Genomic DNA, 25,077 nt, shown 5'->3' on the forward strand with positions numbered 1-25,077 from the left:
GAAGAAGCAGGGTTTTACATTTGAATTGTTATAAGTAATATATTTTATACAGTTGTTCATGGCCAGCGCCGAGTTTACAAATGAAGCACCCCGAGGCCAGCCACCTCCTGAGTTCACCTTCCCCCCAACGCACGCAAAAATTAAAATTTCATCTGTGCAAAATTGTGCCTCCTAGGCCCAGGCCTTCATGGCCACAAATCTGGGCCTACTCATGGGCATTGTTTTCTGTTAACTTTCAGAACAGAGCAACATCAAACATTTTTAGTGTTATTCATTAAGCTATGCGGGCCCCCAATGTTCTATTTGTATGGTCAGTGTTCTTCTCAAGAGGTTTTTTGCCAGGCACATTTTCTTTGGACACCAAGGCCCTGCTCCTAACTTAAATGAATATACTAATAGTTACAGACGCTGGGCCAAGTGCATAAAAAGACTATACATATACAGATAGAATCATATGAAACAAAATATTTTTGTACGTATTACATGCAAAATCAAAAATTATCTATGAATATGTCATCCCCCAATGCACCAAGTTGGCCTTTGTTTGGTTTATCAGCAAGGTTAGCTGCAGCTCCTCTACACTATCTGTTGCTCCAATCCTGAATGATGGAACAATAGCAAGGTGGCTGGGACCATTCAGGTGACTTGTGGGATGCGCCTGTGTCTGTATGCCTTCAGATATACTATTCCTATTGGAACTAGCCCAGTAGTAAGCACCATTTTCACAGCGAATCATTTGTACACATTTGTACCAGTGGTCCACGTCCCCAGTTGAAGGCCAACATTTAGGCAAACTCTAACAACTATTCATCCATAGTTCCAATAATATCTTGGAGGGCAAATAAGTGTTCTCAAATTTTACCTTCAAGCTGGATTTCAATTGTTATTTTAAATTGTACTTTTAAATCCTTTAAATTGACATATAGGCTGAGCCTTTGCAATGTAACTTCTCTGAGCCTACTGGGATTAAGAATCACTGCCTTCCAATTTACGATATATGAGCATGACTGCAAATTAATGCCTTTCAAGTGTCATAATCTGGTGGGCCTGTTTTTACCAAAGGACTCAATCTGCAATACCAGGTAACGTTATAACTCTATATTTTATTCACCTTAAACAAAATGTGTATACAATAGAAATATTGCCTCTTATTCTGATTAAAAAACTGTATTTTTTATTAAAGGGACCAGCTCTATATAAACAGTGCTACATTGTTTTACTTATTCTGCAAATTTTAAAAAGAAGCAAATCAGTTCGCTGAATCACAGATTTGATAAGCATGATTTTTCTCTTACATGGTGCAGCTGTTACTATGATTTTTGATGAAATTGGTGGAGTGCTAAGCCACAATCATAAATTAACCCATATGTATAGCGTTTAGGGCAGCATACACCAGCATGCAATAATTCTTGAGTTGGAAATGTATTCTGCCTATTATTTTAATTTTAAAAATTCAGTATTTTTGTTGAAATATACAACAATTAACCAATGAATATGCGGAACAATCTCCCCACGTTGCTTGGCATCCTTGGGTTAGCAGAAACCAATATGTGGTTGTATAACCCCTTTATTGTGTGGGTGTCAGGAAAGCTAGAGTCAATTAATAGAAGAGTTCAAGCAGTGAAAATTGCTTAAGTGTAACAGCCAATTGAAGAGAACTCAACAGAGGGGAAGACAGGCAGAAGTCAATAGGCAGGCTGAAGTCAAACATAGTTAAAGACAGGCAGAGGTCGGTAGGTGGGCTGAATTCAAGCGTAGTCGGAAGCAGGCAGAGGTCGGTAGGCAGGCTGATGTCAAACAAAGTCAGGGACAGGCCGAGGTCAAACAATAGAAGATCAGAAGTATCCGAAGGCAAGCCGAGTCAAACAGGAAACGTTCACAAGTATAGAATCACAAGCCAGGAAAATAACCAATCGATTTTAACTTCCTCAGACGTCTATTTAAAGGGGCGCCAAACGTCAGGGCGTAGCGTGATGACGCTGTGCGTCAAACATAGCGTATCCGCGTCTGTCGCGGCGCACGTCTGATTAAAGCGCGCACAGGCAACAAGCGGCGAGAATGTACAGGACCATGCACACCCCTGCGCAAAGACTTAGCTGCGTCCAGTGGTACCTTACAGTGGGTAAGCACTGGATGTGTGGTCACCAGGCTTTATATACCTTTACTGCCCCATTACCACATGATGCCTAAGAAGGGCAGGTTGGTGGTGGTGCAGTTTTTCCATTTCAGCCTGGTTTGAGTTGGGAGAGGGAGTATTGTGGTAGGAATTCTGTAAGAGCATACTTGCAGGCAGCTGTCCTGGTCCCTGTGGGAGCCAAGTACCAAGTCTAAAGTTGGTGATGACTTCTAAGCTTCCTGACCCAGCAGTCAAATATCTGATATATGATTCCTATGTGTGCAAATCAGAGTATCCCATTGCTTAGCCCCAAACTAATGGTATTAAAATGTTCCACCCAATCAATATCTTCTCCCGTCTCTTGCCCAGGTAAGTCTTGCGCAATCCACATATCGCACTGTAAAACTCAGTACCATTTAGGTGTATGGCACATATGGCATTTTAATTGCCATTATCCCCTTGTATTGCTTCAAGTTCACTTAAATTAGGAGCAACGTAGGTTGCCCAACATCTGATAAATAGTACTCCAAACATGCCCATATTTATACTTCTTATGCCTTATACTAAGTTTAAGACTGTGATCACTGGTTGCATTCCTTCCTGGAGTCTTGGGGGACAGAGTTGGTTTAGGGGAAGTGTTCTTACTTTTGTTTCTCTTAAACCAATATTCAGTGGGGAAACTGGCTACTAATGGGCTGTGCTTGTTTGAACTGAAATTGCTAAGGAACTGCTGTTTTTATTTAGGAAACATCCTTTGATAAATAAACACTGTTTTGGTATCTCAATGATGAAGTTAACAGTGGGGCAATACTGTATTATATTAAGGAAATTCTTATGATGTAACTACAGGGGTAACAGGGAACACAGGTAGATATATTATATATGATACGGAACCAAAAAAAAGAAGTGACAAATTTGTTTTAACAAGCTCAAACAATTTTATTTCAAGAGGAGAATCAGTCCAGAGGCTCATAATAACAAACTGGAAGGATAATTAATGATAAAAAAATATCGGATTCATTATTTGGACCAAGGAAGTGTCGTCTGCTGCTTATCCCATTCATTTATATCTAACTACTTTATATTAATCCAACAAAAGCTGAAGGGGCCTGCAGGACTTTGCAGGAGGATGGCAATAATCCATGCTTCCATGATGGTTTTTGATGACCCGGTCAAAATCTTCCAGAAGGAATATTTCAATTAGCTCCAGATGTATCTCAGTATAGTGATCCTTCTGCAACAGGCGCAGGACCCTTCAGCATGCAGGCGATTAACTAAACTTACATAAAATCACACTAAAGTCAAAACATTTAGACCTTTAACCCTTTTACGCTAATCGCTAACCTTCCAGTCTCCAACTCAAATATCTGACAGATAATATAATCCTGATTGACGTCCTACAGAAATTTAAAGGGTTATGGTATCCCTTAAAATGGCTGTATTTCTTTTTATTGAAACCCTTTATACTGTATTGTTTAGTGGACATTATGCAACTATATTTTAGCAGCATTACTGTCTGGTATATGTACTTATTTAGATTTACTGGCAAGTAATGATTTAATGACACTTTCTATAAAAAAAAACAAAAAAACAAGTTACTGTGATTGTGTGCAATTGTGGTAAATTGAAGCACATGAACAAAGACCATGCATCTTTATGTGTCTAACTGTCACTTGTGCGTACAAAAATCTATTAATAAATCCTCGAGCTGCTGATACTACTGGTGCATTGTAACATGCTTAGATGGCCTTGTAAAGATAAGAGAGAGAAGCATTTTTGCCTATTGCATCTTCAGTTTCGAGGTTGCTAAGGAACAGAACAGCAACCAGTGTAAAATTGTAAAAAAGTGGCACAAATAGGAAAATGCAGCAGGCAGTCGTAGGGTTTAGCAAGAAACACAATAAAAACATATACATACAGACAGTAATGTTGTTTTAAATATAGGCAGTTTAAAGGGAGCCATGGCATGTCAAACATACATCGGATAAACTCAGTACAATTATGGTAAACTGAGCATTGCTTTTCCACCCCAACAGTTACCTATAGTTTTAAACTACTGTATTGTCTTAATAGGTAGTTAATAGTAGATCCATAAAACATTGTGTTGGTATCTTAAATAATTAAAACTTACCAATTCAATGGTTGCTAGAGAGACTTTGTGTTCTATAGGACATAGGTTTAGCCATGGAGTGTACATATTTACAATGATGGAAGGACCATCACAACATAAAAAATGGCATTTTTAAACATTCTTCTTATTTGGGTTTTTGCTATGCCAGAAGTATCAGAAGAGACTACAGTAAATTGAGATTTCTCACTTGCCCTAGTCATCTCATTTCTAAAAAGAATGGTATAGAGCTATTGTATTATTGTTTCTTTTTAATGAAATGTTTGTGAAGTTAAAAACCTAGTTAGAGTAAAGTGAAATACTAATTGGCTGCAGTCTCTCTCAGAGTCCCATCACGAATATCAGACTTCCTTTTAGATACCTCAAGAGCTTTCCTTAATTCTTTAAGAATGACCACCAATGCATTGATCTTTTCAGTACAGAAGGGTTTATACAGTATCATCTTTGCAACACACCCTGAGGAGACATTGTAAGGAGGGTAGAGTCCTCAAGGTCTTCTGGAGCTGATTAACTTCATCACTGAAAGATCACGGGGCCTTGTTATGGTGCTGAAACACTTTGAGATTGTTTTTCTGGAAAATGATGGTGTCTAGAGGGAAAACAGTTAATGCTTCCTGTAGCGATTTTTTGGAGCCTCTCCGCATCCGGTCACATCACAGTTGAGTGCCCCAGGTTTTTTACCGAGGCCAATGCTGCCAAGAAGATCTGGGAGCTCATGGGTGATGGCTTTCTCAATCTTGTCTAAAAGGCAGCCACCCATGTAGGAGCACTGCTGGGAAAGGAGTTTAAAGCTTGTAATTGGGTTAACTCCAAAGAAATCTTTGTAAGCTTCTTTGTTGGGAAGATCAAACTTACTGACGTTGGTCTTAGCGAGGATGGATTTGAAGATGAAATATTTGTCAGGGTCTTCAATAATGTCCTTAAATACTAGCTCTCCATCACTGAAAAATGTCATCTTGTCTTTATAAGTATGAATATAACGGTCCACTAGAAGAGCATGGATGCGAACCCTAATAGCGTGCTGCCGGATAAAAGCAATCTTGTTTTCTAGACGATTCTCAATGACCTGGTTGAGATCTTCTAAAAGGGAGATCTCCTCCTTAAGGAAGAGTTCCCTGTGTGTATCAGGATGGTAGTCATCAGCCCAGAAAGAGCTGACATAGACTCTTGGTGGTTCCGTCACATTGATCAGTGGAGCCAAACTCCAGAACAGTGCTCCATAAACCCTCATTAGTTCTTGAGTGGCAAAGCTGTCAGCCTTATTTAAGATTATACGGATTTGGGACTCTCGTCCTTTCAGCTGGCGGAACAGCATTTCCAGCTCCAGGCCAACATCTAGTTTGGTTGGGTCAAAAACCACAAAGATCAGATCAGCACGATCAATGAACCATTGGCAAACTTCATTAAATGGGTAACCTATAAAAGATATTTAAAGTAGAGGTTAGACATCATAGACGGCGTTATCAGCTCTTATGAAACAATCTGTAAAAATATGCTATATCATATATTCAAAAGATGAAGCTGTAGTCTCATCAAGGAAGTAATGGTAATGTTTTTTTAAATATTAAATGCCACTCTAGGAAGAAATGCTGATAATTTAGGTGGAATATTGAGCCATGTTAGAGGGACTATCACCAACCTCTCTCCTGCTGTTTGCGGTTCTCAATAATCCCAGGGGTATCCACAAAGGAAACTCTCTCCAGGAGCTTGTGAGGGATCTCAATGCCGATCAGCTTCTCCAGAAAATTCTGTCCAAACTTCTCAAGTGGGGAAAAAGAGCGGGAACTATCAGCTGCCATAACAATGCCCTCAATAGTCTTCATCTTTGGCCCATGCATCAGGACTGTGAATTCAGATGTAGTGGGCTCAGCACCTATAAGAGTGATGATAAGGGCATGTTAGAAACACAATTAAGTAGTGTTTATAAATTTTCATATTATTAATTATTTATTTGCACAAACTTTGCCTTCAAATAGTAATACATATTGAGTATATTAGATGAAGCACAGTGGCTTTATAAGCAATATATGCCTCAGCGTCTCCAAGATCACCTTATTAGCATTGAAATATTATTTTAAAGGTAAAGTAATGTGTGAAGTAAGTGCATACTTACAAACATAAAACAACAAACATAATTTTGTCACTGGAAAGGGCATACTTTATTTCTTCTGATCATCATGCTTTAGGGAACATCAGTACGTATACTGGACTCCATAAATAGGGAAAAAACATTTAGAGATTCATCAGCAGTTCCTCTACTTCAGGGCTGTCCAACTGGCGGAACGCCCCCCCCCCTTGTGTGGCCCTCCCCCCACCTACCTGCTGTGTTTGCTTACCATGTGTAAAATTTAAATGGTATCACTATAGAGATTAACTGGCCCCTGCATTTTTTAAACCTCAAATTCAGACTAATCCCCTGTATTGTTCACACCTGTGACCCCCCTTCCCTATGCTCTCTGTAAGTGTCATACTCTGCCTGTGCCTGACATACTTTGCCTGTGTGTGCCCTGCTCTGCCTGTGTGTGCCCTATGCTGCCTGTGCGTGCCCTTCTCTGCTTGTGTGTGCCCTACTCTGCCAGTGTGTGACATACTCCTGTGTGTGACATACTTAGCCTGTGTGTGACATACTCTGCCTGTGTGTGCCCTACTCTGCCTGTGGAACATAAGCCTGGTATTTGTTCTGGGGCTTTGTTAGCATTTGAAAATAAATTATTGTTAGGGGCCCCTAAGGTGTTTAATCATGTGCTGTGGGTTCTGTGTTATTCACAGGGGATGATGAAGTAAATGGATTTAAGGGTATGTCTTAATATGACAACTTTTTTCACATATGAGTGAGCACCAACCATTTGGATATTTGGTGTGCTACTACAATTAATGTGGATATGGTCTTGTGGTAACATGGGTGTGGTTTAAAAACAGGGAGTGTTCAACAATGGCCTCCATTATCGTCCCTCCACCATGTAGGCCAGAAAAATTTCGGCCCTCGATAACACAGCTGTTGGACAGCACTGCTCTACTTTGCTTAAACCATATATACTTCTTGATGAACACACTTATGCTTCTTGATGGACACACCTTTTTTTTACCTTGTTTATATAATTTGATTGCCATCAAATTGTTTGTAGAGTTGTTTTGTAATATAAAAGTGTTTATAAGAACACTTGGTTGGGTGGTATGCACATACAGTTACGAAAACAAAGCCACAGCTTGGTGGAGGAAAATTTAAGAACAAACTTTAAAATTACCTGTATAAAGCTGATATGGAGTATCATCCAGTCCCAAGAGGTAGTTGATCATGGTGGACTTGCCAACACTCCAGGGACCCAAGAAGAGGACCATTGGTTTGGAAGTGATCTCACCATCTGGTGATGGAAGAAAAAAAAAACTGTCAGCACAGAACCAGGTGTGGAAATTGGAAAATAAATAAATAACCACAGTAATCTATTCACTTCAGATCAGTTAAGTATGTTTAACCAAACCCACATATGATAAATATTAACAGATTTTGCATAGAAAACGCTCTGCTAAGATTCTTGGAAAATGACACTCCCCATTAGATAGGCAACAATACCTTGGAAAAGTGGACCAGGTTGCATCCATAGACTTCTTAAGGTTGCATCTTGACCTAAAAGAGTGTACGGTAGGAGAATGCATAGAGGAGAGACCTTGCTGCTATGTTTACAGACAGCTAGGCAATACCATCCCCTTCACGGAAGTGTATTTTCTAGAAAGTACAACCTTTCCATGGGGGCTTATATGCATATATACTTTTTGATAGGTTCAATGAAGGATACGACTTACAGTGCTAAGTATCCCTTAAAGCTATCAAATGAACTAAACTACAAACCCAACTTTCCAATCTCTGGAAGTGATCGGCCCATTACATCTTCTCACTTGCAGCTAGTTGAAGAGCATGAACCCATCTTGTGATGTATTGTTCATCAGCTCATTAGCACAAGGTGAGTCAGAATGGAAACACATTTAAAACCACACTGTAATGGGGTGGTCATTACATACCAAACATTCTTAAATAGAGGATTGGGGGGGCAATCATGCAAGAATCAGAAGATTCCCTGCACATTTAATGCATTGTTGCAATTTAATGTACAAGTATTTTGGTCATTTTAGTGTTATACTGTCATCACATAATTAATTCCATTTATATAAATACTATTTGCATTTTTTTACTCAAAATTAATCCCATTTATATAAATACTATTTGCATTTTTTTACACAGCCATTACTATTATTTTGTGTCACAGTAGGGCAGTGCTGTCTGACTTTTTCAAATCAAGATCCCTTTGACGTCCAGCCAAAATATCCAGGACCCTTCATGGCCCATTACAGATCCAGATATATAACAACATTGCTATAACAGGCATTGAGTGCAGAGGAACTCTTGTACTTTGTGGCCACAGCCTCATTACACCCCCTCCTAATGGTTTTTAAAAATTAGTGGTGAGCACAACTTTCCCTTGTTTGTTATAGTTTATACAGGAGCAGTGGCCAACTCCATGTTGTAGCTCCCACCCTACCCAGCTATAGTCAGGTGATCCCACTGGTTTCTAATAAAAGGGCAACAAAGTTTGGGAGTTTTACTTTGAAAGCAGCTAGTACGTTGCAGGTAAAACTTAGTCCCTTTGTAAAATGTATAATGAAGCAATAGAATTCTTACTGAATCAGATGCAATTTGAGTATAGGACTGGCCAGATATGGGATGACTTTGATGTAGTTGGCCAGCTTAAATATATTGAAATATATTGAAATATATGGACAAACAAAATGTTTTGTTTAAAGGGTAAGGCATTTTTTAGTATCTGTATGCACAAAATGTCTCAATATCTTAAATATATTGATAATGGGTTGAGTGCAGAGGATCTCTTGTATTTGACTATAACAGGCATTCATTATAATTCTAAGAATATTTCGAACTGTACATTAATTTACACGTAAGATCTCCCCCATGCTGGGTTTTGTTTACAGTCAACTGTGTTTATATTAGAGAAAGTGCGCAGGCGAAAACATAACAAATAAGCAGGAAATACTGATTATATCTCACCTACTACATGTATATGGAGTCAGATTTGTGATCCACAAATTAATTATGCACCAAATTTAACTTGTTACTGTAGGAAGAGATCTAACTGTATTAAAGGGGATAATTAAGACGCATCATAAACAACATGGGGAGCCAGTCTGGGATCCAGGAGCATAGTTTAAATCTCTTGATTTGCCTACTGAGTTAATGCACATCAGCTTTCATTAAATTGCTTTTTTATTGTTATACTTATTCTATGTTTGGCTTTCTGTGATCTATATTAGGGCAGGCAGGTCTGTTTTAAAATAATTTATCACATCTTAAAGGAGAACTAAAGCTTAACTAAAGAAGTAGCTAGAAATGTTGTACATTATGTTTTGGGCTTCTGTACCAGCCCAAGGCAACTACAGCCCTTTAGCAGTAATGATCTTTGTCTCCAAAGATGCCCCAGTAGCTCCTCATCTTCTTTTCTGCTGATTCACTGCACATGCTCTGTGCTGCTGTCACTTACTGAACATTAACTTAATGTTATGACTTTACATCAACAATATATATATATATATATATATACAAGCTGTTGCTGTAACACTGTAAATATAAATCCTTGTTGTATACAAATATCCCTGAAAGTCAGGAATACAGAAACAATCATGATAAAAGGCCCTACTCCCTTGTTAGCCTAGTTGTGCCTCACCTTGGGTGACTATGTTCATTGCATTAAGACACCAGGCCCAATGAATCCATATGCAATGAAGCAAGTCAGTCATAAGAGACAGCATGTTAACTGAATGACCAATGAGGTCAAATATACTGGCCATTTTTTATGGATCTATGATGTTAGCTCATTTGGACTTGAGAAAAATCCATCTCCCCTAGCCTCAGGCATCACATATTATGTTGTATGTTTTAGGTCTTATGGAATGTGCCATGAAAACTCATCTTCATATGGCTTTTTGAAAACCTATCAGTGCAGTATAATAAATATTCATATTTATAAGTTCATGCAATTGTTCACACCATATGAATATTCTGCAGTTCTCTTCACTTGTTGCATATTGACAGGTACACCTGAACATTCTACATCTTTCTCTGTTGCTCGTAGGGTTCATCAAATTGCTTCCTCTGGTCAGTTTCAATGTATAATGCACTTGGCTTCAAAAAGTCTGTATTTTAAAAGAAGCAGATGTTCCTTAGTTCTCCTCTGGTTTTATTACACAGGGGAGTGCATGGCACTTAGCTAATCAAAGTACAGACTTCAGAAGCAAAACATAATACATATGTTTCATGCACCTTACAACATATTCAAAGTTCTGCATTACTCTTCTTCCATAGAAGAATCATTTAGCATTTTGCACTATAGTTGGAAACTAAGTTATTGTTAGTATAGCCCACACTTATTTTTTGGTTCTTTTGAAGCAAAAAATCAGCCTCAAGGAGAGCAAGTGGAGCACAGGCAGAAGGGCAGTGATTAGTAATTAAAAAAAAAAAAGCGGGGCCAGCCAGAAGCTATGTAAAATAATAGCCATTATCCACAAAAGTGAAAAGTATGAGGCCAGACACACAAGCTGAGAAGGCCAGGCTGGATACGTGCATCTCTGCAAGATATACCCACCTGGGGCCGAGTCAGCAAGGGTACGTCCTTGATAAGCTGTTAGCACAGGGGAGGGAAATGACATGTCAACATACAGAACAGTTAGGAAAGAGGAAGGTGAGCAATATGGCAGAGGTGTCCAATTTAAAAATTAGGACCAATTTAGTCATTGTCGTTTGTGTGTCCCGCGCCAGCCTGGCTTACAGCTCAAAATCCAGTTAGTGGATAACAGAAATGTAGCAGAGAAAGTGACCTGAGAATGTCCAGTGTTGGACTGGGACCCCAGGGGCCCACCCAAAAACCTTAGACCAGCTCCCACACTCAGTACTATTATTCTTCTCCTCCTCACCTCTATTCTCCTAGTCTCTATTCTTTACATACTATAATCTATTATTCCATCTACTTTGTTCTCAAAGGAATAGGGAATGGCCATGAAAAAGGCCAAATGTTTAGCAGCACAAGGGCCCACTGACAGATCTGGACTGGGATTCAAAATAGTCCCTGGCATTTCAATTACACAGAGGCCCAAACAGCATCCCACCAGCCCAATAAATATTGACTGTCAATGGAAACTTACAGCAGCCCCTCTGGCATTTGCCAGAACCCACAGATTGCCAGTCTGGGCCTGCCCACTGACACCTGGGCCCACCGGGAGTTTTCCTGGTATCCCGGTATCTCAGCCAGTCCAACACTGAGAATGTCCATCTAGTGACAATGATAAAGTGGAACGATATATAAAAGATAATGTACCCCTCTTATAAGCATACTGTATGATAGGAGTTCTGGGACCATAAAGAAGTTATATAATCGACGGATTAAATAAGTTACATAGGGATACAGGTTTCCTTATTATGTCTGCATTTTGAATTTGTATGTATGTCTATATATAATGTATACTTTTGTTGACTAAAGATGCTTAAAATCTATTTCTTAATTGTGGGTATTATTTGATTCTAAGAAAATCCTGCCACCTAAAACCTGCCCAGACCCTGATCAGGACAAAACATCTTGAAAGCGGGAAACAAACAAAACATAATTGTGCTTTTTGGCCATGAGTCGCAGCATAACTCAAGCTCGAACATTATAAATCAGCCCCTATGTCATTGTTTCTCAACCACCCACAGCCATCAATGTGCAGTCTGCCCATAATTAATATGCATGCATGCTTAGCACATATACTTGCTGTCTTAAAGGGTAACTATACCAATGAACATTGCAGGTCTCTTATAAAAAAAACATATTGCATAAAACAACCCCTATGTAAAAGACTATTTAATCAAAATAAAGCCTTTTCATTAAAAATATACTGTACATTTCTAATAGTATGCGATACTGGAAAATGGCAGCTGGAAAAACTAGTACGAACTTCTGACTAGTATGAAGCACCGTGCTTGCGTGCAAACCAAGAGCATACATACATGCTAAGGTAAATAAGACAATGAATGGACATAAATTATTAGTTGGTTACGTATTCATTGTGCAGGTGTAGTTTTCCTTTAAAGTTTACTTCTTCTATATGTGGGAAAATGCTAGTTATATAGAGAATAATTATCAGTATATTAGAAGTCACAGAAGGAGTTTGGCTGAGTTCTTTTATACACAGGCCGAGATTTGTGGTGCATTCACCTTCCAATACTTTTTTTTTTTAGTTTAGTTGGTTTCAGATAGTTTACCAAAAATTAAGAATTTTTACAATTATTATTATTTTTTATGTGTAACCGTTTTTTCTAATATTGAAGTGCAAAGTGTAATTGCATGTCCATTCATTGTCTTATTTACCTTTTTTCAACTTCTAAAGCAGCTCTGGGAGGGGGTCGTCGACCCTGTAAACTGTTATAAATTGATACATTTAGTTGATAAATTTCTTATTTGTCCCTGCTGAGCAGAATCCCTGGGTTTCATTACAGGCAGCTGTTAGAATTGATACAATAGTTGCTAATACTCCAGAGATGCTGCTGAGAAATGTATCAACTAAATGTTGCAATTGTAGCAGTTTAGAGTCTGCACCTGAATTACTGAGCTGCCAGACTCAAACACCAGAGACATTAAACTTTAAACTTAGATTTTGGAAAAACAGTAAAAAAATGGAAAGTAATTGAAAAAAATCTTTATTTCTGGTGAACAATCTGAAAACAATTGAACTGAAAAAAGTGTTTGGAAAGTGAACAACTCCTTTAAGTTTTCCCTTGTTTTACATTGTTGTTTTGTGGTACCAACTATATATTGTGCATAATACATTTCCCTGATTTTACATTTTCCTGGATTTTACACCATTTTTTTCTGGTCCCCTGAAAAACGTAAAAAATGGGGGTTCTACTGTATGAGGATATTTGAAATTCCATGAATTGTATAAAAGCACTTGTCCTCATGTTTTTATATGGTCATGGAACTCGTCAGTGACTTATAATATCATATATTTTATGGGCTACAATATTCACTATATACAGGGGCAATCCTGACCCCTCTGCAGCCCCCCTCTCCCACCCCCCGCACTCACCTCTTTGGCACCAGAGGGGGACTACAATGCTAGTGCAGCATGCAATTGTGCTCGCTACACTAAAAAAGCTGATAACCAGCTGAATTGGCACAAAGCCCCTGACTATATATTTCACAATCTATTTTATTATATGCCACAATCCTGGCTTTTATAATACCATTTCTATTTATATGAATGGTTTCTGCATCCCTGACCATAATAACTACTGAAACATTGAAACCCTGAGAGCTTATTTTTGTATTTATGTGTGCCTGAAGCAGAGGGAGAATGAGGGTGTTGATTTAATTTAAAATGACCTCATATGGAAATGGAACCCAAGGCTCCATGAACAAGAGGCTAATTATATAAAGAGAATATCCGCATTGAGATTTTTTTCCATCCAGTAACATTTACATTTCCTAGACCTCAGCAGTTTCGATTTTGGTCACATAGGACCCACCGGAGAACCTGATATCCAAGGCCCAACTCTCACAACAATTAATCGCAGACAGTGCCAAATGGTATAGAGGTTATGTAGGCTTATGGTGGAAGTTACAAAGGGCCAATGGGAAACTTTTCAGACTGGAGCCCACTAGACTTGGTTCTTTATATTGTACTAGATCAGTTAAAAACCAAATACTTTTTGTTTGTCCTTATTTACTGGAATTGGACAAACTGTTGCCCTGCGTTTATGTGCTTGCAAAGCTTCATCGAGGTCTCTGTTTTCCTATTTTCAGGTTTATATACTTGCGGTCAATGCATAGGCTGCTAAACAGAGGCTCAGAATGTTTGTTGTTGTGAGAGTTTTTGATGGTAGGACAAATATTTTTACCTGTAATTTCATGCTGTCTCAGCTCATTGTATTTATAAGACATTTCCAGAGGTCTGATGGCATTTTGATAGATTTTCCTTAGCTTCTGCAGTGCTCCTGTAAGAAGAAGAGACATTTAAAATTATAAAAAAAATTGTAAAAAAAAAAAGGTTTACAAACAGCCATTGTTGACAATGGAGCAATCATAATGGCTTTACACTAGGAATCTCTATTTTCTACACCCCAAAAGATGTCCCTACTGCTGTTCACTGCTGTCACTAAGTCTGAGTAAAATTAAATCATTTATTTATAAAAACCACAGAGTTCAGATTACCACTTTAGTGTAAAGTCCATATGTAAAAGCTTCTGCCAGGGTGAGGTTGGAATTTACACCAAAATAATATACCTCAATGGACTTTGCATAAGTCTACTAATGGCACACAGAAATCAACTAGTAAAAACTAATTTTAGAATCTTGTGCAATTCTACCAAATATGTAATTTTTCTGTACAAAATTTTGCATCTGAAATCTGCAGCTTGTTTTTTTTTTCCTTCAAATTTTTAATTGCAAATTTGCGATTGTGTCTAAGCTTTTAAAGGTTTACTGTCATGGGAAAAAATGTTTTTTTTCTAAACTAATCAGTTAATAATGCTCAGCTGAATTTTGCACTGAAATCCGTTTCTCAAAAGAGCAAACACATTTTTTTATATTAAATTTTGAAATCTTACATGGGGCTAGACATATTGTTAGTTTCCCAACTGCCCCACATGTTGACTTGTGCTCTGATAAACTTAAGTCACTCTTTACTGCTGTACTGTAAGTTACATAGTTAGTTACATAGTTAAATTGGGTTGAAAAAAGACAAAGTCCATCAAGTTCAACCCCTCCAAATGAAAACCCAGCATCCATACACACACCCCACCCTACTTTTAATTAAAATTCTATATACCCATACCTATATTAACTATAGAGTTTAGTATCACAATAGCCTTTAATATTATGTCTGTCCAAAAAATCATCCAAGCCATTCTTAAAGGCATTAACTGAATCAGCCATCACAACATCACCCGGCAGTGCATTCCACCGGGTGATGTTGTGATGGCTGATTCAGTTAATGCCTTTAAGAATGGTTAGTGATATCACCCCCTCCCTTCCCCCCCCTCCTCCCAGCAGCCTAATTACAGAACAATGGGAAGGTAACCAGATAGCAGCTCCCTAACACAAGATAACAGCTCCCTGGTACATCTAAGAACAACACTCAATGGTAAAATCCAGGTCCCACTGCAACACATTCAGTTACATTGAGTAGAAGAAACAGCCTGCCAGAAAGCAGTTCCATCCTAAAGTGCTGGCTCTTTCTGAAAGCACATGACCAGGCAAAATGACCTGAGATGGCACTACACACCAATATTACAACTAAAAAAGGTCTTAGTATAATGGGCTGTTCGGTCGATCAGGGACATAGCCATGCATCCGAGGGTCATTTTGATGGCAGCCCTGGCTACGGGAGCCCAAAAAATCCAATTCACTAAGGAGTGCTTTAGGAAGATGGATACATTCTAATACAATGATACACCAATTACAACACTGACAATCAATGCATTCTATTTTATTATTCTGTCAATATTCGAATTATTCTATAAATGCTATTATTTATCTTAGTTAATGTTACATGCCTGAATTCCTCTTCTTGAGTTTGTATGTGTTTTACTTACCTGAGTAATCGTCTTTTGGCTTATCCTCTGTGAGTTTTAGAGTGTTGTCTATGTGGTTCCGGTCCCTTGCAGCTATTTCTTCTTCTTTTTCCACATCATCTGTAAGGAGGAGCAGAGGAGAAATTCAGTTAGATCTCTGTGTAAAACTTTGCCAACATACAGTATTTCATCAAATTAATTGAAATATTTTTATTAATTTGAAATTTAGGTGGTGGGTGTGGTGTTGGGTATTGTATTGGGCTCTGACTAAACCCTAGCAACCATTTACACGTCTTTTCACAAATCAGACCAGGTTTCCCAGTAACTAGCTGTTGGAAATTACAGGAACTGGGGAAAAACATTACCTGCCCCTTCCCCAAATAGTAGTAATGTGCAGGTCAACATAAATTTGACCCACACCTAACCCTCCTGCACCCGACCTGAACCCATCCGGCACTTCTTTTTATAGACCTGCACCGACCCATCTCTGCTCTCACGAAATGGGGCGAACAGGCACACGCCTTTAATTAGATGCTGCTAGAAGAAGAAGCCAGCACTGGAAGGTTGTGGGCGGTGAGATTGGAAGGGATAGCTCAACCAGAAACCAACCTGCAACCGGTGTGCGGAAGGTTGCCCAAACCTGCCCGACCCCATGGGGAAATGCAGTTTTTTGGTCGTTCAATAATTTAAACACACTCAAGAGCAAGAGATGACCTTAGCTGCTATATAAAAAAGATTAACCACATATTGCTACTTAACATCTTTACCGGTGCTTATTTCAGTATGAACTAGACAGAAAAAAGGCCTCTCCACCCAACCTTTGCTCTTCCATAATTGCAAGATGCCCATTAACCATTGGCTTAACCTAACCATTATTCTGCTTTGATCTATTATGCCCAATATAAGATAGACAGTTATGTCATGAATTAATCATGCTTTAGGAATACCTGGAACTGAAACTCACTACATGATGGAGACCAACTTGCTACTTTGCCTGACTCTTACTAGGAGAATTGTGTGGCACTACATCATTACATAATATTCCTGAGTCAAGCACACTGTCATCTGTATATTTCATTAGTATACTGTATCTGTGTGGAGTGATCCATGGTTGCTTTGGTGGATATGTCAGAATTAGACACCTCTTTTTAAAACTAGCTCTGCTCATGTGTTGAAATCATATAAGGATACAATTTTAACAAGGGCTTAATATAGACGTGTAACCACTACCATCAATTAAAGACAGGAGTCTTAGTATCACATCAACAAAAATAACATTAGATGCAATATTGTTCATTGAATGAACATATAAATAAGATAAACAAAATAGATTAACCTTAGAATACACTATAATATAACAATTAGAATTGTATTAGTATAGTTTTAGTGTTATCTTAGTATGTATTAAGGTGATAGTCACTATAGTTTCTATTTCATTAACTTCGTTATGCAACAATAGATAATATGAAACAATGTGTAGGCATATCCAGTGATGATATACGATAACATTGAAAGCTCTGTTCCCAGCAATTAGCCTACTACACTCTCAAATTAAGTGATCATTTGCTGAGATTCAATTAACATTGATACATAAAATCCCTAGGCAAGGAGGTTAATAATGTGCAATTAGTTGTTAGTCATCCTGATAAATGTTTTTTTTGCCCTGGTTACTTCTGTGGTTCTGTACAATAGAAGAAATCTAAGACTATTCTAGACACTTCCTTCGGAACAGTCCACTCTCTCCAACATATCCATATAAAATACATCAATAATAGCTGGGTTGCTACCTTTTAAAAACTGTAGCCTTGGGTTTTCAGTATTCTTTGGGGTTGCGTCCAAAAGTGACTCTGCTGGTTCACCCTTATATGATGACTCAACTTCTTCACTATTCTCTTTGTCAGCAGAATTCAGAATTGCTTTCTCTGGTTGTGATGGTGGGTCATTATCCACTGTGGTCTCGGACAGTGATGGTGGGTCAGTATCCACTGTGTTTTCTGCCTGAGATGGTGGGTCATTATTTATTGTATTTTCTGGCTGAGATGGTGGACTGTTATCTAACTCTGGTGTGTCTATAACAGTTGCTTTATTTAAATTGTTGCTACCATCTGGCTCTGGAACTACCTTCTTGTTGTCTTCTATTGATGAGACATCCATATCTTCATTCTTATTATCTGGTGTGACATCCAAATCTACCTCCTGCTCTTCTACTGAAATATCTTCTTCGCTCAAATTATCCTCATTGTGTAACCTTTCCCCTTCTGTTGCTTCCTCATCAGAGGATTCATTATTGGTATTTTCATCATCATCATCATCATCATCATCATCATCTTTTGCCTGAGAACCTTGATCATCACTATCAAGCTCCATTACATCTTCCAGTCTGATATTATGTGTCTCTTCATTTGAAATGCCTTGGTTTTCTTCATGAGACTGTTCATTTACCGCTACCTCCTCCAGAGAATCATCCACAGTCTCCAACACCAATTCTTCCTGTTCAGAATCAAGGCTGTTGTTATTTAAAATATCTGTGTTAATATCTGAGGTAGAAGGATCCTTCATCTGTGATGAAACATCCACCTCATAATTTAGGTAATTTTCACCCTCTAATGTGATCTCTTTCTCATCAAGTGGAGAGTTTTGCAACTTAACTACTTCTTCAACTTTTAAAGTACCATCCACTTCATCAGTTTTTGAGGCTTCTTCCTCTTTGGAGCTAATACTTGTTACTGTTTCACAAGAGGGTACCTTCTGTGTAAAATTGGGTTGTTCCTGTCCTTCAGCCTGTACCTTTATTTCTTCCCCACTCTTTGATATGCAGTTGTGTTTCATATCTTCATCACCGCCATGTGTTAAGGGTAGAAGTAGGTTACTGTCAACTGGAATTTGTTCAGCATACAGCATCTGGTCATCCAAGCTAGGGTCTACATAGGCTGCCTTGGTCTCCACAAAGGTTCCTGCATCATCTGTGCCATCAGGTTTTGAGGCTTGCAGTTCTAAACAGAAGACCATCAGTCAATGTCATCTCAGCACTGAGCTCGAGAAACACACTTGGGTATTGTGTGTAGTGTCAATTTATCCAATATATAATAGGTACAAAACTTAGTCTAGTGGTCCTAACAGTGGTGTAACTATATGTTCCTGGGCCCCCCAGCAGCCGCAGGGTCTGCTTCCTCTGTAGTTACGCCCTTGGGGTCTAACCTTTTGGATTCATGTTTTAATATTTCCAAATCAATAAGTCTCCATAAAGTAGTAAACACTTACTATGTAACACTAATGTACCAAATGGTACACCACCATAGAGGTCGTTTCACACCCATACAAAAATAAGGCAAGAATATTTATATCTACATTTTGTCTGATCTCCATGCAACAAGATGCCATTGCTGCAGATTGTGTTTAAATTCAAACTACGTAAATAACATATCATTCTGAAAACCTTATGTACCTAATGGATGAATGGACCTTAAAATTGTTCCAAAGAGTAGTTATAACTGCTGCACCATGAGAATAATTCATGAAATGATCAAATATATGAGTAGATATAAAACCATCTTATAGGACAGTTTGAGGTTCTTGAGCCTTTGGAGAGCAGATAAAGATGGTCGTTACATTAATAGTGAAGTTTACATTCACTTTATTTTTCCTAAAATGTTCAGTGCACATATTGGTATAAGCCAATCTGAACATGGTGCTATATTTATTTGTATGCTTCTGTCGATCCATATGAGCTGGGGTGCTGTTATTACTCTAATATATAGATAATTATAAGATATATAATTATAAGATAATAATAAAAGGATGTCCCTGATTTACAAGGTTTTTATAACATATAGTAGAACAGAGGTCCCCCCCAACTTATTTTACCCATGAGCCATATTCAAATGTAAAAAGAGTTGGGGAGCAACAAATCCATGGAGATCCAAAATAAGCAGAGCCGGGCGAACCCAGCCAGGCGCCCTAGGAAACCTGGCTGGGCACAGCGCTGGCTGAGTGCGTGCTCGAGTGCGCGTGCTCGAGCGCACATGCGCCAAAGTGCATTAGAGCGCGCATGCGCCAAAATGTGCTAGAGCGCACATGCGCAGAAGCGCATTATTACCAAAAGATATGGGGAGAGACGGGACCGGATAATGGGGTAGGCGACAGAGGAGGTACGTGCCTGGTGCCCCCCCAGCTTTGCACCCTAGGCACGTGCCTACTCTGCCTACCCCTAGTTCCGGCCCTGAAAATAAGTGCTGTGATTGGCTATTTGGTAGCCCTGATAAGGACTGGCAGCCTACATGAGGCTCTGTTTGGTTCTGTTTCTGATTTTCATGCAACCAAAACTTGCCTCCAAGCCTGGAATTCAAAAATAAGCACCTGCTTTGAGGCCACTGGGAGCAACATCCAAGGGGTTGGTGAGCAACACATTGCTCGCAAACCACTGGTTGGGGATCACTGTAGTAGAATGAAGTAACAACCTATAACTCTCACAATAAACATCTCTCAGACATAGGCGTGTGTTCTTTTGCTAGGGATGAAAAAAATATTTCTAAATCATGAATTGGTCAGTATAATGAACTAATATTCACCTTTCAAGAAAATATAAAATTGTGCTCATCCCTCAGCACAGGCATATTTGCTGACTGCTGCAATATATGCGATAGAGTGGTATTAAAAGCACACATTTTAAGTGCCATAAAATGTCCATTATCTGCTTCCTTGTGTGAGTGTAGTCCTTGTGACTATTATCTGTTTAGTAGAGGTGAGGATCCTGGGCTGGTAGAGTAGGCACGAGGAAATGTTGTTTCTTGGGTTCTATCTTGGTTGAATGATGTTGCCTGGTGAGTTTGCACTTATGTCATTGTTGTTTTTGGAGTGTCAGTCAAGGTGGTTAGCGAAAGAAGCCATGGCTTTATTAATGATTGCGGGTTAGCCAGTTCTCCTGCAAAGATCACCTACACTGTAATGGGGATCATTACATTTAGCGAGGCCTCCAAATGTAGAAGCTTTCTCAAGAACATAGAGCATTGCTTCTCCTGTTTGGTGATCCATGGACTTCCTGCTAATGCAGCTGCGGAATTGTGGGTTCTTAACCTGTTACTGTAGTACTGAGCAGTAAAATAAGCACACATTTTCTCCCCCTTTAAGATAAATTGTTCCCCCCCTGTCGTAGCATGCAACAGTGGATTTCAAATGTCCTACTCCATCAACATCTCCTTTGCATATGGTATATTGGGTTCAGCAACATATGCTTCGCTCTTTAATATGTTAGTGATAAATTAGTCATGGTCAGTTAAAGCACAGCGACAGAACAATTCAGTAGCAGCCAGTGTTCCCCAAGGGGAGACAAAACCAGGTTAATAGCAAATCAGGTCTATGGTCAGATAGCTAGATGTTCCTGTGTGTGACCCATATACTGTAAAGCTACAACCTACTGAATGACCAATGAAATGAATGCGGTCTGAAAGAAAGATATGTAATAAAAAAAAAAAAACATCTATCCTAAGAATCATTCTGCATTCTGTCATAGTCACTGATACAGGTATAGGATCTGTTATTTGGAAACCTGTTATCCAGAAAGCTCTGAACTACATAAAGGCCGTCTTCCATAGACTCCATTTTATCCAAATAACCCAAACTTTTAAAAACTATTTCCTGCTTTCCTTTTGAAATATATTCTGCCATAGTCACTGATACAGGGATAGGATCTGTTATCTGGAAACCAGTTATCCAGAAAGCTCTGAAGACCATTTCCCCTAGACTCCATTTTATTCAAACAATCCAAACTTTTAAAAAATATATCCTTTTTCTCTGTAATAATAAAACAGTTCCTTGTACTTGATCCAAACTAAGATATAATTAATCATTATTGGAAGCAAAACCAGACTATTGGGTTTATGTAATGTTTACGTGATTTTCTAGTAGACTTAAGGTGTGGAGATCCAAATTATGGAAATATCTTGTGTCTGACAGACTGACATTTTTTATTTAACTGTCAATGGCAGTCCCCAGCAAGTTACTACTTGACCAAATGAATGATCCAAATGAATCCCCATAGCTTTATCAGAAGCAGAAACATTTTAAGCTTCCTAGGCCGTGATTCTTTCCAGGACAATAATCAAATGTATTTTCTGTGACAGAAACTGCTCCATGTTTGTTTTTTGCAGGTAAATAAGTAGATTCCGAGTGAACAGGTGATCTCTTTGCATAATATACTCTATAATATACTGCTAACAAAACAGTCACAAAAAAGAGGTGAAGGGAGGTGGCATATACTGGTAATCTTATCAGCCTTGCAAGGTGAAGTAGAGTTAAGGTGGCCATAGACGTAACAATTATGATCTTTCTTGGAAAAGCTCTTTCCAAGAAAGATTGTTTGTTTCAACACACACGTGTAGAGCTGAATCATCAGATATATAGACAGAAACAATAGAATTCTACCTGTATCTGACCATTCAGCACTAACAATGGGCAATGTTTAGGTCCCTTCAATGGCACCCGATCAAAATTTTTCGTCCAGCCCGATCGACGAGCCGACCGTTATCTAAGTCTTCTGCCGATATCAGTTGGCTCTTTTCCACCATACACGCACCGAATATCGTACAAAGATTAGTTTCGTATGATATTATCTGTGCGTCTATGGCCAAAGTAAAGGAGCTTTTGTTTCCCTCTTTGCCCTGTTTAGCTCAAGAATGCTAAAAACTATACAGTGAAACCTCAATTTTAAGTGTTCCCTCATTTTACTTTGTTGTTTTGTTGTCCCACCTTTATAATATACATTTCCCTAATTTTACATTTCCCTGATTTTACATTTTACACCATTTTTTCTGGTCCCCTGAAAAACATAAAATTGGGGTTCTACTGTTGATATTTTCTGATTAAAAACAATAGACAAAAAGTATTTTCAGCACAAGCCATATTCATAGTTCATGTTGAACATGGAGTATACTTCCCCTTTAACATCATTCCCACGCTTATTCTGTAAGGCCACTTGGGGGCGTCCCAGTCATCTGTCCCCCCCCCCCCCGCGCTAGTAAATTCAGCATAGAACTAGAAATATTGCTGTTATATTTTCTACCTTAGGGCTCTTACACACTCCCATTTTTACCTGCGCTCCCCTGTGTTGCGCTTTCTTCCGTTCAACCGCAGGGGAGAGCAGGAGTAGACGCAGTCAACTATTTTAAAGGGGGCTGAACTCACTCACGCATGTAAGCGCCAAACGCAGTTGAAATGCAACATGCTGCGTCCCAACCTGTGTTTGGCGCTTACATGCGTCTGTGTGAAAATAATTGACTGCATCTACTCCTGCGCTCCCCTGCGGCTGAACGGAAGAAAGCGCAATGCAGGGGAGCGCAGGTAAAAACGGCCATGTTTAAGAGCCCTTTATGATGTGTGCTGGTTGGTTCTGATTGGCTCATTAGTCACCCATGTGCACCAGCAGGAAAAAAAATGCGTTCCTCTGCTGCAGGAAACAGCATGTGTTACTCTAGAGAAAAAACAGATTATGTCTAAATAATGCCGAAGGCTTTACAGGACATAGGACAAATGCTGTAAAATTCTGCTTACCCCTCAGTGGTATTAAAGGCTTCCCATTGTATTGGCAGCTGTGATTGTATCCAATAACACAGAGTGACAAGGAGGGTGCTCATGCCCCGTCATACCTTCCTTTTGGAAACATACTGCAGCTGTTTAACTCATCATTTACAACTCTCCTGTGCTGCATTTGGTGGGCACAAGGGATATTTAAAGCTACCGAGGGGTTTGAACATTCTGAACCACTCTGGAAAATATGTTGCTAGGGTTATAGTTCAACATTCCATGTTAATTCAGATGGAAATCCCTTAAAAGTTTCCAAAGTTGCTGAACGGGCTAAATAAGCAGGTATTACAGTATATGTAATAGTGTCAATTAAAATAGAGCAGAGGAGATAAAAAATATTAAGAAAATATCTTGGGAGTGTATTTTTAGGGACCCATGTAGTAACACATACCTCCCAACTGTCCTGTTTTTAGAGGGACAGTCCCTCTTTTGACAGCTCAACCCGCAGTCCCTTGTTTGCTATTGTAAAGTCCTGTTTTTCTCTGCACTGAACAGCCAGAAAAAGAAAAATAGTTTCTAACTTAATTGGCTTTTGGCAGAGAGCCCAGAACAGCCACAGCTGCAGATAAGAAACTTTTGTAATAATTTTGAGATAAGCAAATAAGTAATTGTAACAAAATAAGATAACAGGTCCCTTGGGAAAAGTTAGACTCACAACTTAAAGAGCAATTCAGCTTCATTACCAAAACTGTAATAACTGGAAAAAAACACAGAAATATATTCAAACTTTCATAACCTGCCAAATTTTGTAAAATTAACATGGTAATTAGGGTGTTTGGCCACAAATGGGTGTGGTTAAAAAATGTTTTGCAGGTCAGTGGCCATTGGCTTCAGTGGAGGGATGCTTAAAGGAACAGTAACACCAAAAACTGAAAGTGTTTAAAGTAATACAAATATAATGCAATATTGCCCTGTACTGGTAAAACTGATGTGTTTGCTTCAGAAACACTACTATAGTTCATATAAACAAGCTGCTGTGTAGCAATGATGGAAATTGAAAAAAGTCTATATGGCACAGGTTAAATAGTGGATAACAGATAACACTATTATGTTCTACAGAGCTTATCTGCTGTGTAACCTGAGTCTTTTCTCATTTAAATGGCTGCCCCCATTGCTACACAGCTGCTTATTTATATAAATAATAGTAGTGTTTCTGAAGCAAACACAGCAGACTGCATTAAAACTATTTATTTTTGTTGATGTTACTGTTTCTAATGGGAAGTGATTACAACAGTGCCACATGCTGGTCATTTTCCAACTAGTCTGACCATCAAGTAGTCAAGGAAGTTGTCAGGAGAAAGAAAGAGGCTGCTCTGATGTTCTTCTGCTTAGGAAAAAAATAGAAACCTTTCTCAAATCTTTCCTAAGCAGAAGAACATCAGAGCAGCCTCTTTCTTTCTCCTGACAACTTCCTTGACTACTTTATGGTCAGACTCGTTACAAAATGACCAGCAGGTGGCGCTGTTGTGACAAAATTCATTCATATTAACAGTACATGTATCCCTTAATATCTTTAAAAAAATGAATGTACATTGCAAACGTTCTTAGACTAAAACCCTCATCAATTTTACATTCACTTGTTTTAAAAATTAACTTTCAGAATTGAATAATGCAAATACAGACTTTAAAGGGTGCAGGGGCAGG

General features: G+C 38.7%; 1 protein-coding gene across 4 annotated transcripts in view; it reads right to left on the minus strand.

Annotated features, from left to right (window-relative positions):
• Positions 1 to 3,034: 3,034 nt before the first annotated feature.
• srl.L (sarcalumenin L homeolog) overlaps positions 3,035 to 25,077 on the minus strand; it is a 41,854-nt gene continuing 19,811 nt past the window's right edge. Inside the window, exons 2-8 of one of the 4 annotated variants that reach the window (XM_018236531.2) lie at positions 17,643 to 18,848; positions 15,877 to 15,975; positions 14,182 to 14,277; positions 10,895 to 10,930; positions 7,490 to 7,606; positions 5,884 to 6,117; positions 3,035 to 5,660 (exon numbers count right to left, since the gene is read on the minus strand). In XM_018236531.2, coding sequence (XP_018092020.1) covers positions 4,849 to 5,660; positions 5,884 to 6,117; positions 7,490 to 7,606; positions 10,895 to 10,930; positions 14,182 to 14,277; positions 15,877 to 15,975; positions 17,643 to 18,848 — 2,600 coding nt within the window. In that variant the 3' untranslated portion in view covers positions 3,035 to 4,848. The remainder of the gene's footprint in view (positions 5,661 to 5,883; positions 6,118 to 7,489; positions 7,607 to 10,894; positions 10,931 to 14,181; positions 14,278 to 15,876; positions 15,976 to 17,642; positions 18,849 to 25,077) is intronic. The other 3 variants (XR_001933204.2, XM_018236532.2, XM_018236533.2) reach the window with 3 other exon arrangements.

The sequence above is a fragment of the Xenopus laevis genome, chromosome 9_10L (genome assembly GCF_017654675.1).
Source record: "Xenopus laevis strain J_2021 chromosome 9_10L, Xenopus_laevis_v10.1, whole genome shotgun sequence".
NCBI lineage: Eukaryota > Metazoa > Chordata > Amphibia > Anura > Pipidae > Xenopus > Xenopus laevis.